We start from the raw sequence: 14,182 nt of genomic DNA, 5'->3' as shown, positions 1-14,182 counted from the left end.
GCCTTCCCAGGGTGGTACATGATCTCGTAGTCATAATCATTTACCACATCCAACCATCTCTGTTGTTGCTTATTCAGATTCGACTAGTACACCAAGTACCTCAAACTCTTGTGGTCAGTGTAGATAGTACACCAAACCCCATACAGATAGTGCCTACAAATCTTGAGGGAAAAAACCACGACCCCCAATTCCAAATCATGTGTAGGGTAGTTCACCTTATGAGGCTTCAGCTGCCTCGAATCATAAGCAATCACGTGACCCCTCTACATAAGAACAACTCCCAAAACCGAAGTAGAGGCATCATAGTAAACCACAAAATCATCCAAGCCCTCAGGAAGCACGAGAATCAAGTCCTCACACAATCTCTGTCTCAGGGTCTCAAAATCCAATTGCTAATTAGACCCCCACTGAAAAGTCACATTCTTCTTTGTTAAATGGGTCAAAGCCACTGCAATCTTGGAGAAATCCTTGATAAATCTCCGATATTACCTTGCGAGGCCTAAGAAACTTTGAATCTCATATGCGGTCCTCGGAACCTCCCATCGCATCACGACCTAGATCTTGGATGGGTCGACCAAGATACCCTTCTGGTTGACGATGTGCCCAAGGAACTACACCTCGCACAACTAGAATTCACATTTGGAGAATTTGGCATAAAGCCTCTCCCTTCTCAGGTTCTCCAACACCACTCATAAATGTTCCTCGTGATGCTCCTTGGTCTTAAAGTAGACCAAAATATCATTAATAAATACAATCACAGACCGATCCACCATTAACATGCAAACTCAGTTCATGAGATCCATGAACGATGTTGGTGCATTGGTGATCCCGAATGGCATCACCACGAACTCGTAATGGTCATAGCGAGTTTTGAAGGTTGTCTTTTATACATCATCATCCTTGGCCCTCATCTACTGGTACCGCGATCGCAAATCAATTTTGGAAAACCAACACACTCCCTAAAGTTGATCAAACTAATCGTCAATCATGGGAAGTGGGTAACGGTTCTTCACCTTTAGCTTATTTAACTCCTGGAAATCAATGCATATTATGTGTAAATCGTCCTTCTTCTTCACAAACAGAATAGGTGCTCCCCATAGAGAGCTGATCGGACGAATAAAACCATTGTCTAGCAGTTCCTGAAGTTGCGTAGACAACTCATGTATCTCTAGTGGTGCCAGGAAGTACGACGCCTTGGCTATCGGAGCCGCACCAGGAACCAAATCAATCCGAAACTCAACCTGCCTCTCAGGAGGCACTAATGGTAAGTCCTCAGGAAACACATCTAGGAAAACCCGAACAGTGGGCACTCCACTCAACTCTGTCGTACCCTCAACTCTAGTATCTGCAGCATAAGCTAGGAACCTAGAACAACCCTGTTGTAGCTATCTCCTGGCTCTTGCGGCTGAACAGAGAGCCGGTCCATGTGAAGTTCTCTTGCCTAAAATGACCAGTTCCCCCTCACTTGGGGTTTGAACTCTCACCAATTGCCACTCGTAATCAACCATGACCCTATTGGGGTCCAACCAATCCATCCCGATGATAACCTTCGATCCTCTCAAGGGAATCGACACCAAATCAATAAAGTGTCTCTCAGTAAACAAATTCAGGACACACCCATGATGAACCCTCGAAGCACTCACAATACGATTATCCGCAATCTCAACCTCTAGGGGGCAAATCCAAAGTCTCAGAAGCATCGAAAAACTTCTTGCTAAGTGCAAGAGATACAAAGGATCGGGTAGCACCCGATTCAAACTGGACATGAGCAGTCATACCATTGACCAAAAAGGTCCCTATACAAGATCAAAATAAGCATAAGCATAAATAAGGAAAGGAATAAAAGTTAGAGATAAAACACATACTAGTAACCACATTCGGCGTTGCACGGGCCTCACCGGTGGTCATCTGAAATGCCCTGCTCTTCGTCACAGGAGCCTCCGCCTTGCCCTGGTGACCATCAATAATTGTCAATGTGGAAAGTGAAGGCGCCGCCACAGCTCCCCCATACAATCTCGAACAATTGGACTTTTTATGGTCGGTCTGATTGCAATGAAAGCAAATCAGAGCACTCCTAGGGCAGTCCTTACTCATGTGGCCCGACTGGCCACAGCCAAAATGTGTTGAACGCGATACTCGACACGCTCCACTATGCGGCTTGTCACACTTACTGCAACGGCTATGGCCATACGGGCCTCTGACATGTGAATCAGAAGTCTTGGGCCTCTTAGTCTGGCCCACCACTTTCTGTACCTTCTCCGACTTCTGCTTCGACTGAAGCTCCAACTCAGTCTCCCGCTCACAGGCCTTCTCGATCATATCATTTAGGGCCTTGCACCCCGAGAAGCTCACAAAATCCCTAATATCTTTTCTCAACATGTCATGTTATCTTTTCTTCCTTATCTCCTCATCCGCGACATATTGCGGGACCATCAAAGCCCTCTCCCTGAATTTGGCGGTGATCTCTGCCATAGTCTCCGTAGTCTGGTGAAGGTCCTGGAACTCTCTCGCCAGCTGATGCAAACTCCCTCTAGAAACTCTGAACAAAATCCTCCTAGGTCATGACTACCACTACCGCTGATCCTACTGCTCGGCTAAACTCCTCCCATGAATCCCGTGCTCGGTCCCTCAGCAGGCAGGATGCAAATCCCACCTTTTCCCCCTCAGGGAAAAAACTCATCCGCTGAGCATTCTCCATGTCAACGATCCAGGGTCGGCTAGCAATGGGGTCCGTATCTCCAAAGAACTGAGGAGCTCTACAGGCCTTGAACTCTTGGAATGAGGGAACTCAAGCTCCTATCTGACCCACAACAATCTCAACTTGAAAGGTCCTGAGCCTCTCATCCATCAGCTCTAAAATCCCCTCTTTGATGGTACCGAACATAACATGAGTAGCATCCAAGATACCACGAGTAACCTCAGCTGAAATGAACTCGTGTAGACACTTATCAATCGATTCTATGCCGAAGCCAGAGCCAGAACGAGAACCAGAGCTAGAGCCTCCTCGAGTAATCATCACCATCCTCCACACTGAAACATAACATATAAACAATCAACATAGGACTCAAGGGGATTCCTCTACATAGACCTCTTTAGAGTTTCCAAGTATGCTTTTGTCTCAGGTACATATTATGTGCTTCTAGTAGTAGTACATACCCAATACTACCTTTCATACCTACCTATACCTTCCTCAAGGTCAGTCATGATTTCTCTAAGTCGTTGCACTAAAACCATGTAATAATTATATGTTATACAACATACATGTCTTAGGCTCTCCTAGGAAGTCCCAACTCTCACCAGTCTTGATACCGAGAACCTCAATCAACACCATTGGTTGCCTTATTCATGCAAGTGATACACAAAATAGGACCACATAGACTATCAAGTGATGATTCAATCCTAAGTCCACAACTAAACAAGGAATAGGAAATGAGGCCAAATCGACCATTCTAAGTCTATACAATCCTCATTGTATACAACTTTGAAAGCATACACTTAGCAAATAACTGAGTCGATATCAATTTCGAGTAATACATAGCATCAAGTTCCACTAGGCTATAAGGCATCATGCAAATCAGGTAATTCTATCATATGATTCCTGAAGGTATCCCTAGCCCTAATCTAGCATGCAGTTCTCATATCAAGCATACTACTCATAATACAAGGGTATGGGTAATTTAGGAACCATTTACTTGAGATCGGCTGATTGCACGTATCACAACCCGTCTTCTTAATAAAAATCATTTTAGAAGTTTACTTCATTTTTCTTGAGAAAATTGTCATTTCCTCGGTTTGATTTCTGACATACCCAAAAGTGTGCCTGAATCCCTCCAACTAAGGCTCTGATACCAACTTGAAATAAAAAATTTCATTTAAAAGTATACCAAATCATTCATTAATTGCTCAAATCAACATCAAATCATAATATTCAGAACATCATAGTACAATTATTTCAAATGCGGAAATCATGAGGGGAGGATGTTGTGCCATCATGTCGGGCCCTTCTCTTTCGAACCAGAAGTACCTGAAACCGTAAACATAAATTGTAAGCACAAAGCTTAGTGATTTTACCCAAAGTACCACACACCAATCATATAAACCTTGGGGTATAATGCAACCCGATATACACATATGGGCCCCGCCCTCGGTCCTCACCCTGGGGTGTATTTCAACCCGATCAACACATATGGGCCCTACCCTGGGGTCTATTTCAACCCAGATATACTATAGTGGGCCCCGCCCTAGGGTATATTTCAACCCAGACATATTATAGTGGGCCTCACCCTGGGTGTATTTCAACCCAGCATACAATCACATATACATCACATAACGGCTTTCATTCTAAGTAATATAATAATAGGTCGACATTGGTGCCTTTGACCCATAGATATAGTGAGAAAAATCACCTCCAAAGAAGATAACCATGCCATACACTCGAGTTGTTGTTAATATGACTCCTCACACTAAAGATATCCCAAAGAAAATAGACCTAATTAATAATCTAACTTTTATTCCATATTAGATAGTCCAACAATCCCATATCCTAAATAAGGAAAAAGGTCATTTGTCCTTCCTATTCGGCCCAAATTCTAAAAGGCCCAACACTAATGATTCAAGGCCCAAAAGGATGGCCTAATTGCTGGAACTGGGTCGTACGCCCCACGTACCAGATTGTACGCCTTGCGTATGCGGTTGATGCAAATGGAATCGGGGTCAGGGTGCACTACACGCAGCATACTGGGATTTACGCCTGGCGTACGCCCCCTAAAGCTAAACTCCCATTAAAGTCTCAATGCTTTAAGACCTTACATCCAAACTTCATATCTGAGCTTATTAAGACCTCTAAGGCTATAAAGTTGCAAACATTATGCCTTTGCATGGCTACAAGGAGCCCAACACTAAGAACCTAACTTGCTCCATCCTTTTCTACATCATAATTCTTGCATGGGGACATATCAAGATCCAAGCTTGCAATTTTATGACTTAACATGCCCTAAAATGTCTAAAAGTACGAATTAAAGGCTTTGGAGTAACTCATACTCACAAAGACCTAGATTTTGGGACAAAAGAGAAGAAATTCTAAGCTTAACCAAGATCTAGAAAAACATGAGTCAAGTTTGGAGCTTTATACCTCCAAATGGTGCACAATGAAGAGAAAATTTTGGATCCAAAGTCTTGAGAGCAAAGCCACTTCCTTGATGCTCTTCCTTTACAACTAAGAAAGCCCACGACTCACTTAAAAGTTCAAAATAGATTAGGGTTTGCAAGGAGGGTCGATTTTTGGGATGGAGGCTGATAAGAGGAAGGGTTTGGGAGAATAATGGTGTTTATATAGTGCACAAACCCTTAATATTAGGGTTTGGTCTAAATTGCATGCGTACCAGTGTACGTTCAACGTACATGCACGGGGTCAGGTACACCCAACGTACCAAGGTGTACGCTCAACGTACACATGATGTACTCACTTATTATGAAAATGCCATTGGGGATCAATCTTGCAAACAAAACTTAACTCAATGGTCAAAAACGAATATCTAAAAAATTAGATGTTACATCTCATATATTTAAATTTGCTTTTTCGCCAGTCAATGTTTCCATTTATTTGTTCAGTGTTGCATCCTACTTCCAATAATATTATAATTAAAGTAGGTTTTTAATAGTACAATGTTGTAATGGGATATAATGGAAGTAAGATGTTATACTTAAAAATATTTAAATAAGATAGAACCAATGTTTACCATTTCTTCTATTATCTATTTACTGTTTCTTGATTTTTTTTTCCAGCTTATCTACTTCCTTTGTTGATGTGTATGCTACTTAGTACTTCTTTTGCTTATCTACTTCCTTTGTTGATGTGTATGCTACTTAGTACTTCTTTTGTATATATAACCGTGGTTTTGGTTGTTCATTATGCTTGGGGTTATCTTATTTGAAGATAATTATTTTCTTTTTGACGAAATATTGTTTGCACAGATACCTCTAAACATTTGGTTTATATCTTGGCTACATATGTCTTGAGGTTATGTTATTAGGAAAATAGTTTTTTTTTTTTTGACAAAATATGTTTATATTTTTTTCCGTATACTGCAGCGACACGATGAGCGTCTAATCATCATAAGCTCGAAGGACAATGAAGACATTCTTATTGATGCAAAAAATGCTCCTCACAAAATTGTCAATTTAGTTCTCATGGTAATGAGATATTTAATGTTGAGTTTTTAAAGCTTTATTTTACTTTTATTTTGGAAAAACTATAAGTTCACTCTTAAAATGCATAGTATTAAATCTTTTTGTTAGTACTCAAAACCTAACATTTGTCATCTACTAAGCAATTAGTTAGTTTCTGGTGAGACTTTAATGCTGCTATCATTTTAATTTTAAGCTCCATTTATCTGCCAATATTTGTGGATCAATATGTTATTAGTAAAGGGAAATGCCTTTCTTTTATTAGTACATTTTGTGTTTTTTACCATCCAATAAATACTTTTTAAATATTGGCACTTTTTGATAGAACAATTGTAGAAATCAATGTTTTCTCATTTGGGAAGTGGTGTTTTTAAACAATTACATTCGATGAGATTTTTTTAGGGTCAACCCAGGCGGCTATTGGTGGTGGAGGGAAGCATGTTTTTGATTATATAGATGTCAAAAATGATACATGAATCATTGATGGAGCTGAATTAGTTAATGACAGATAATTAAAATGTTCATGGACAAATTCACTTGCATAATGTGTCACATCTTCAACCACTCTATAATATAAACCAAAGATTCAGTAATAATATTAGAAGTTTAGCAAAAAGAATTGGTGTTTGAGTTGCTAAATAGTTGAAATGTAATGTTTTCTTACACCATAAGTGTTTAATAAAATGGCTACTTAAAAAGTATAAATACAAAAAACTATTGCACTTTAATTTCTATAGTTTGTACATGAGATTATAGAATGGAGCCCTTGGTTTGTTTTACATTTTTGGAGCCGTTTTTCAAAGTCACGCCATTAAATTTTCATAAAGACATCTTCCACCCCATGCAAATCCTTCTAGTTATCAATAAAAGTATATTTGTTTTTTTTCCTAAAATATATATGTAAAGCATTTTCTCTAAGGTATTAAAATCAAATTTCTTTTAGTCACTAATCTAAGTGATTACGATTGGGTGGGAAGTAGTTAAGCATTTGGTGAACCCCATCATCAACTATGATAAGGACTCAAGTGTAATCCCATATGGTCCATCGTATCGTACACCTAATCCTAGGACTGTCTGGAAATTGGTGGGCGGTTTATTGTTCATTATAAACGATATCTAAAATTAAATATATATGATAGTTCATTTTATATATTTTTTTAAAGACTTAAAACTATTTGATTCGTTAATTTGTAAATGAAAAACGACATTTCAGAAATTTCTTTGTTAAATTAATATATCAAATTTACTTGTTTTAGATAGATATTATATGTTTTTAGTTAGAAGCAAAAGTTAATATTCTTTTAGTTTTAAAACAAGGCAAGATATTTTATTGTAAAAAAAATTACATATATCTTTACAAAGTAGTGCAATCGAATTTTACACCCTCCACTATAACAAGATATTAATGAAATTCATGATCATCCATATATTTTTTTCAAGTTACTTTATTATTTAAGACGAAGTTTAGGTGTTTAACTATTACTCACATACTTTTATTAAAAGGAAATTTTGTGTTGTTAAAAATTATTTACATGAGACTAGTGTTGTATATTGTATTAAACTCCAATTTTAGTAGTCTTAGGTTAAAAGAGAATTATTATCATAAATAATTATAAAACTTGCTAAAATTTATTTGTTTCCTAAGATTATACTATTTTAACATAAATTAATATTGATAACCAAATATTTCCACCAATTTTTAAGTCTCCCATATTTAATGTGGAAAAATGAATATGAGCTTTTTTAAAGAGAAAAAAAATTGAATTACACGTAACTACTACTTTCCTCATAAATCTATATATTATTTAGTAATTTTTAATTTATTTCAAAACTATGTATTTATCGAATTACAATAAATGTTGATGACATTAACATGAATATCAAAATCCTTTTAAATTTTTCTTCTTAATATAGTTCCTTTCATTGCTAAATTTATGAAAAAAAAAAAAGTGAGAGAGAGAGAGAGAATTTTATAGAAAAACCAATAAATTTAACTAGTTATTAGAAATTTATTGCGAAAAAAAAATATAAACCGACAGAAACGAAACAGAAGTGATAACTAAAGTCACAGCTGCCGTGACCTGATTTAGCTGACCTACATTTACCAACGTAACTAGATTCCGCCACGTGTCACGTTTTATTTCGTTCTCATACACATGTAAAAGCCCTTGTTATTCCGCGAAGCAGTGAATCATACCCCACTCACAGTGTAACGGAGATCGCGTGTCTCATTTTACTGTTAACAACTCCCTGCAAAAAGGCGCCACCCCACAACAGAGACTGTGTGATTACAGAGGAAGGAGAGAATACAGATTAGAGAAAAGAGATCAAAAGTGTTTTAGTGAGAGAAAGCTTCATTCTCTCTCTCTATATATATACATATACATACACCATATGTTTGTATATATATAGTTAGATTCGTAGATACATAGAAAGCGAGGTTGACGAATTCATCATCACGGCGGCCGGAAAAGAAGCGATCATTCGATCAATGTAGGTAACATAATCGCCATGATAGAATAATTTTGTTTGTTTGTTCTGCGATCGGTAAATTGTCTTACTTTTGCACAGTGATCGAATGATTAACTGATTATGTGAATTGTGATCTAAGTTTTTGATCGGAAATGAAATAAATTTAAAGTAAAAAGGAAAGCTTTGGTTAGTTCTACGTTTCTGTTTCTGATTGTGTCAAGCAATTGAATTTCGTGGAGTTTCTGCAACAAACAATTTTGGAAAGAAGTAGCGGAAATTAGGAATTAATTATTGCGTTTGGTTTTATTCATATGTTATTTACGTTATTACAATAGCGAATTAGAGAAGCTTTTTTAATATTTCTGCTTGATGATGTTGATTAAATCAGAGTATTGATGACTTGAACAGATTATAGTAGCTTGATTTAATTCAGGTATAATGTTTCTTTTGTAGGATTTGCATTTACTCCTGTTGATCTGCTAGTATACTGTATACCCATTGAAGAATGCTAGAAAAATTGATGTCAATTTGTTTAAGAAACACTCTTGTTAAATAAAGGGGAATTCATCATTCATGAATGAACTGGCATCTACAAACTGAATTCAACATCCTCCATAGTTTGAGTGGAAGCTTAATGGATTTCTTTGAAGGACTTACATATGAGCATGTCAATTTCATTTTTTCTGATGTTACATATCCTCAGGTAATCATCTAGACATAACCTTTACCTTCTTTATTATATATATAATTTGTTCATTATGGTTTCTGTGAAAATTTGAGGAATCATATAACTTACAGGATAGCACAAACTATACAATGAATACCAGTTCATACAAGTTTGCATATTCAGAACCTGGGAATTTCTCATACTATGATTATTTTAATGCTTATGCAATCAATGATCCAATATATGGGAACAATGGATTCACTAGACAACTAGAAAATACTTCAACCATGAATAATGAAAGAAGTACACCTGTACATATGCAACAAAATGGACATTCAATTTCAACCTCCAATTCCCATACCAATTCTTCAGATAGTAAGCATTGAATTCTTTTTCCTTTTCTCAAATGTTTTTCACTAAACCCCCAAACTAATAATTTTCATATTCAAATTTTCAGATCAACAGAGTAATCATAATCATAATCACAATCATGGTGATCAACATCAGGTCTAATTTCTAAAGCTTTTCTCACTATAAACTCTTTTTCTTTTTTAAGATTATGTGTTGTAAGTTATAACAAGGTTACATGTATAAAATTTTATAGGTTGTGTGGGAAGATAATGTTGATCTTGACAACATGACTTATGAGGAATTGCTAGAGTTAGGTGAGGTTGTTGGAAGTCAAAGCCGTGGTCTATCTCAAGAAGCTATTTCCCTTCTCCCTGTTTCAAAGTTCAAGTGTAGCTTCTTCTGGAGAAAAAAATCAAAAAGCGAAAGGTAACAAATACTTCACTTTATAGACTATATATATCCATGGAATAAGGGTTAAAGTAAAAAAGGGGAGACAATAAAAAGGTAGATATTGTAAGAAATGCACAAATAGATAAAAAGACTAGATAAAAAGACTGGTAACATTGTCATATGATTAAATCAAATAGAAATTACAAGGGTTCTCAGAGAAAAGCATGTAGACTACAAGGAATAAAGCGGATATAAATACTAGCTAGACAGAAACCCTAATGGGCTAAAGACAAAAAAGAGCCCATAAACAAGCGGGCTAATAATATAGACTAACAAAGACAATAAAACTAGTTTTTACCTTTAGATAAAAAAAAAAAAATAAAAAAAATAAAGGACAAAAGTAATAGCATCTTCAATGGGAGGAAATATTTTGAATCTACCTCAAAACTAGTTTTTACCATTAGAGACAATGCATAAATAATTCAACCATTTGATATTGAACTAAATGTTTTTTTTATATCTTTTGTCGTGTAATATTTCATTTTAAAAAATTAATGTTTGTGTAAAAAACGACAAATGTAGATGACTGCGTTTTATAATACATTTAATTATATTAAAAAAGGTTTAAGTTACTTAGCTTTCGTCTGATAAAGTTAGTGGAAAGCTGATATGACAAAACATAAAATGTCTGCATGGCAATTCCTTCAGGTGTGTGATTTGTCAGATGGAATATAAAAGAGGTGAACGTCAGATCACTCTTCCTTGCAAACACATCTATCACTCGGGATGTGGAACTCAATGGCTTAGTATCAACAAGGTAAAATCGTTTTCTTTTTTTTGGTTTATTTACATTATTGCCATTCTTGTTTTTTTTTATTTTTTATTTTTTTTTTTTACTCTGACTAATATTTAAACTCGTATTATTAATAGGCTTGCCCTATTTGTTACAAGGAGGTGGTGGTTCATATTCCAAAACATTCTGAAAAATTAAGTAAGTGAACATAGAGAAAGGAAAGTGGTTTCTTAATACCCCTAATTTTATTAGAGTAATATTTTTATTTTTCTAATTGGATGAATATCTTATGTGTTAAATAAGATTACAGAGTGATTAGAGTTTGAATTACCTTCCATTTACCATTTATTATTTTTTCTTTTTTTCTTTTTAACGTGTCTTCTTGTATTTTCATGAGGTTTTTTTTAAGATGACACTTGAATGATCACTTTGCGTAGGCCTATGTACTAAAAAATGTTAAATGTTAGAAATGGGAACTTAAGTTGGTTTTGCTTACTATAAAATTCTACTTTCATCTTTTCCGATTACAACATTGTAGTTTAATAAATTTACCCTAAGACAAATTTACTAAACTAACCATAATTTGATGTAAACTTAAAGGAAAGATTCCGAAATAATCATTTTTTTTTTTTGCAAATTAACCAACAAGTCCAGAATGGGGCTTACTGGATTGACGAAAAAATATTATTTCTGACAAAAAAAATATATTTTAGACTGATATTCCAGATTTTTGAAAAAAAAAAAAGAACTCTAAGATTTCAAAAGCAAGTTCGAAATCAGATTAACAATTCCTGAATTTTTGAGAATTTTTTTTTTAAAATCTAACAAAAAATTAAACAAACATAATAAATGGAAAGTATTTACGATATAAGAGCTTAAAATCAAACATTTTATTAAAAAATGGCGATATTACATACTTCAAAATGGATATTTAAGACATAAGTAGAAATAGATTTATTTGAAAAAAAATTGTGATAATTAAAGAAAAAAACTGAAATTTCAAGAACAATTCCGGAATGATACATTCATGAAAAAATGGTTATTTTTCAAAAACTGAAAATAAAAAGGTTATTTCTTTTACAAATTTATAAGGGTTAATTTAGTTAATTTCCTTTTTTTCTAATGTCCTGAATAGGAAATGAGAGAAAGTACAATGCTAAAACTATGTCGATTTTACAAAGTAAAATGTATAGGAAAAAAAAAAAGGAAATGAAACAAGATGTATCATAAAGAAACAAGTGAAAATATGTTGCTGTTTTTCATATTTATTTGGGTGTTGGTAAACAAAAATTATATTTTCAGGGTTAATATGGTTCATGCCAAAAGGCCCAATGGACCATATTAAATAAATACACTTTTGGTATATTAAAAACAGCAATTGAAGATCATAATATCACATCAGAATTCACACATCATACTCCAAGGACTTGATAAGAAAAAGAGATCAAACCATCTTTTTCAACTCTTACATAATGCATATAAATAGCTCCATTTAAATAAAAAAAACAAAAAACAAAAGAACTAAAAGTAAATCCTCAAGCCTTCCTTTTCAAACCTAATGCAATCAACACAATTGCAAGATAATCAAATCTTAACCCGGACTTAATCAGTTGTAACTTTGTATCATTCCATGGCGGATATCTAAACCATATATCTATAAAGAAGCTCCTTGTCAACACCACCTTCTCATGACTAAAATTATCAAACGAGTATTTTCCATGGTATCTTCCGAACCCACTCCCTCCTGTTCCACCAAACGGCAATGTATCCACCACATACTGCATTTATTTAAAATTTATATAAAAATTAATTTCAAAAAATAATAGAAAATAATGGTGTCACGAGTTTAAGGATTACGTGAAGGATGACATCATTGAACGTAAGGCTTCCGGATGATGTCTCGGAAACCAATCTCTTTTGGAAATTATTGTCTTTTGTAAAGGCATATAGAGCAAGCGGGCTTGGCCTTGATCTTATGAAGTCAATACTGTCTTCAATTTTCTCCAACTGCATCCAAGAAGTTGTACTTGTCGAGTTAACATAGGAAACAAATATTGTCTGTTTTGGGCAACCCAACTGAAAGACTTTCGAGAGTGTCATTCATTTTGAAGTCCTGATGAAAGGATACAATGCTCTCACAATTTAAAACACGTTTTAGAATGAAAGATATCCACGTCCTTGTAAGGAATTCTTCATTTTCCCTCCAATTGATATAGGACTTACTTCTAATTGGAAGGGAATGAAAAATTACTTTTATAAGGATGTCGATATATTTCATTTCAATACATGATTTTAAAGCCATGAGAACACCGAATCTCATCTAAAAGATATAGGTAAGCGTGCACAGACAAAACCAATAAAATCATCAATGACTTTTTGGTTATTTTGTAAACACGCAATTAAGCTCAAAAAACCGGTAAATATTTACAAAATGACACTCGAGTTTTTAATAAATAAATATGAGTTTTTTTTTTTCAAATTAATTTAGTATATATAAAAAAGGAAATTTCAGAAAAGTCGTTAAACTTTAACCTTATTGACGAAAAAATCATTTTTGGTTGTTTATTACAATTTCGCCCTGAAAACCGACATTAACCAGCAACATCGGTTATTTTACAAGTGTTTACCGGATTTTTAGGCTTAATTAGAAAAGAAAAAAAAAAAACAAACAAACTGACTTTTGCATTAATAAAACAAAATTTTAGGGACTTATCAAAATGGAAAATATCTTGGTAGGTCTATGCAACGTGTTACACTTAAATGGTTAATTCACAACATTTAATGGATTGAAGAAATCTTTCTTACTGTAATAATTGGAAGTAAAGGACCAAAAATTTCTTCGGTCATAATTGCAGCATCAAGTGGGGGATCGACCAATATTGTCGGCTCAATGAACCTACATTTCCACATAATTTAATTGAAATAAATATATAAACCGAAGTTAGTATACAGGTTTTGTATGATTAAAATAAATTATACTCGTAAGACATGTATTAAAACATTATACATCCTTATTTTAATAAAAGAATAGTTTTAATATCCTTTTGACATATGTCATCATATTAGGCCTCTTAATTAATACATATTTTATTTATCTTTTGTCATGTGTCACCATATTAGGCCTCTAATTAATGCATACCACTTGGCAATCTATTAATTCTCCATTTCAAATTTCAAATTTTAAATTTCTCACTCTAATTAAATTAAATTAATAGCATTAGAATAAATTAAAATAAAATTAATACAAATTATAGTTGATATAATATTTCATATATTTATTTAAATTAACGATTATAATTTTATATAACTAAAAAAATATATTT

General features: G+C 34.3%; 2 protein-coding genes across 3 annotated transcripts in view; one reads left to right on the top strand and one right to left on the bottom strand.

Annotated features, from left to right (window-relative positions):
- Positions 1–8,390: 8,390 nt before the first annotated feature.
- On the top strand, positions 8,391–11,207 carry LOC111877487 (E3 ubiquitin-protein ligase BIG BROTHER). Of its 2 annotated transcripts, none has more exons than XM_023874005.3 (7): positions 8,391–8,683; positions 9,112–9,361; positions 9,457–9,700; positions 9,783–9,832; positions 9,930–10,102; positions 10,775–10,883; positions 10,997–11,207. In XM_023874005.3, exons 2-7 carry the CDS (start codon positions 9,236–9,238, stop codon positions 11,063–11,065), a joined length of 771 nt encoding a protein of 256 aa, XP_023729773.1. In that variant the 5' UTR covers positions 8,391–8,683; positions 9,112–9,235; the 3' UTR covers positions 11,066–11,207. The 2 variants fall into 2 exon arrangements, with proteins under 2 accessions (XP_023729773.1, XP_023729772.1); XM_023874004.3 differs by having other exon boundaries at positions 8,392–8,679.
- Positions 11,208–12,200: 993 nt separating this feature from the next.
- The window catches only part of LOC111877488 (aldehyde dehydrogenase family 3 member F1), a 10,201-nt gene continuing 8,219 nt past the window's right edge, over positions 12,201–14,182 (bottom strand). The window contains exons 8-10 of the mRNA XM_023874006.3: positions 13,665–13,755; positions 12,717–12,866; positions 12,201–12,637 (exon numbers count right to left, since the gene is read on the bottom strand). Of these exons, the coding sequence (XP_023729774.1) occupies positions 12,395–12,637; positions 12,717–12,866; positions 13,665–13,755 (484 nt within the window). The 3' untranslated portion in view covers positions 12,201–12,394. The remainder of the gene's footprint in view (positions 12,638–12,716; positions 12,867–13,664; positions 13,756–14,182) is intronic.

Source organism: Lactuca sativa, chromosome 6 (assembly GCF_002870075.4).
Source record: "Lactuca sativa cultivar Salinas chromosome 6, Lsat_Salinas_v11, whole genome shotgun sequence".
NCBI classification, from domain to species: domain Eukaryota; kingdom Viridiplantae; phylum Streptophyta; class Magnoliopsida; order Asterales; family Asteraceae; genus Lactuca; species Lactuca sativa.
Note: the sequence above shows the minus strand (reverse complement) of the source record. Positions and strands in the feature narration are given on the sequence as shown.

Bases quoted from the DNA above. Each gene is read 5' to 3' on its own strand.
- LOC111877487 (XM_023874005.3), top strand. From the start codon at position 9,236: ATGAACTGGCATCTACAAACTGAATTCAACATCCTCCATAGTTTGAGT. The intron at 9,701-9,782 runs GTAAGCATTGAA...TCAAATTTTCAG, and splicing joins CCATACCAATTCTTCAGATA to ATCAACAGAGTAATCATAAT. The intron at 9,833-9,929 runs GTCTAATTTCTA...AAAATTTTATAG, and splicing joins ATCATGGTGATCAACATCAG to GTTGTGTGGGAAGATAATGT.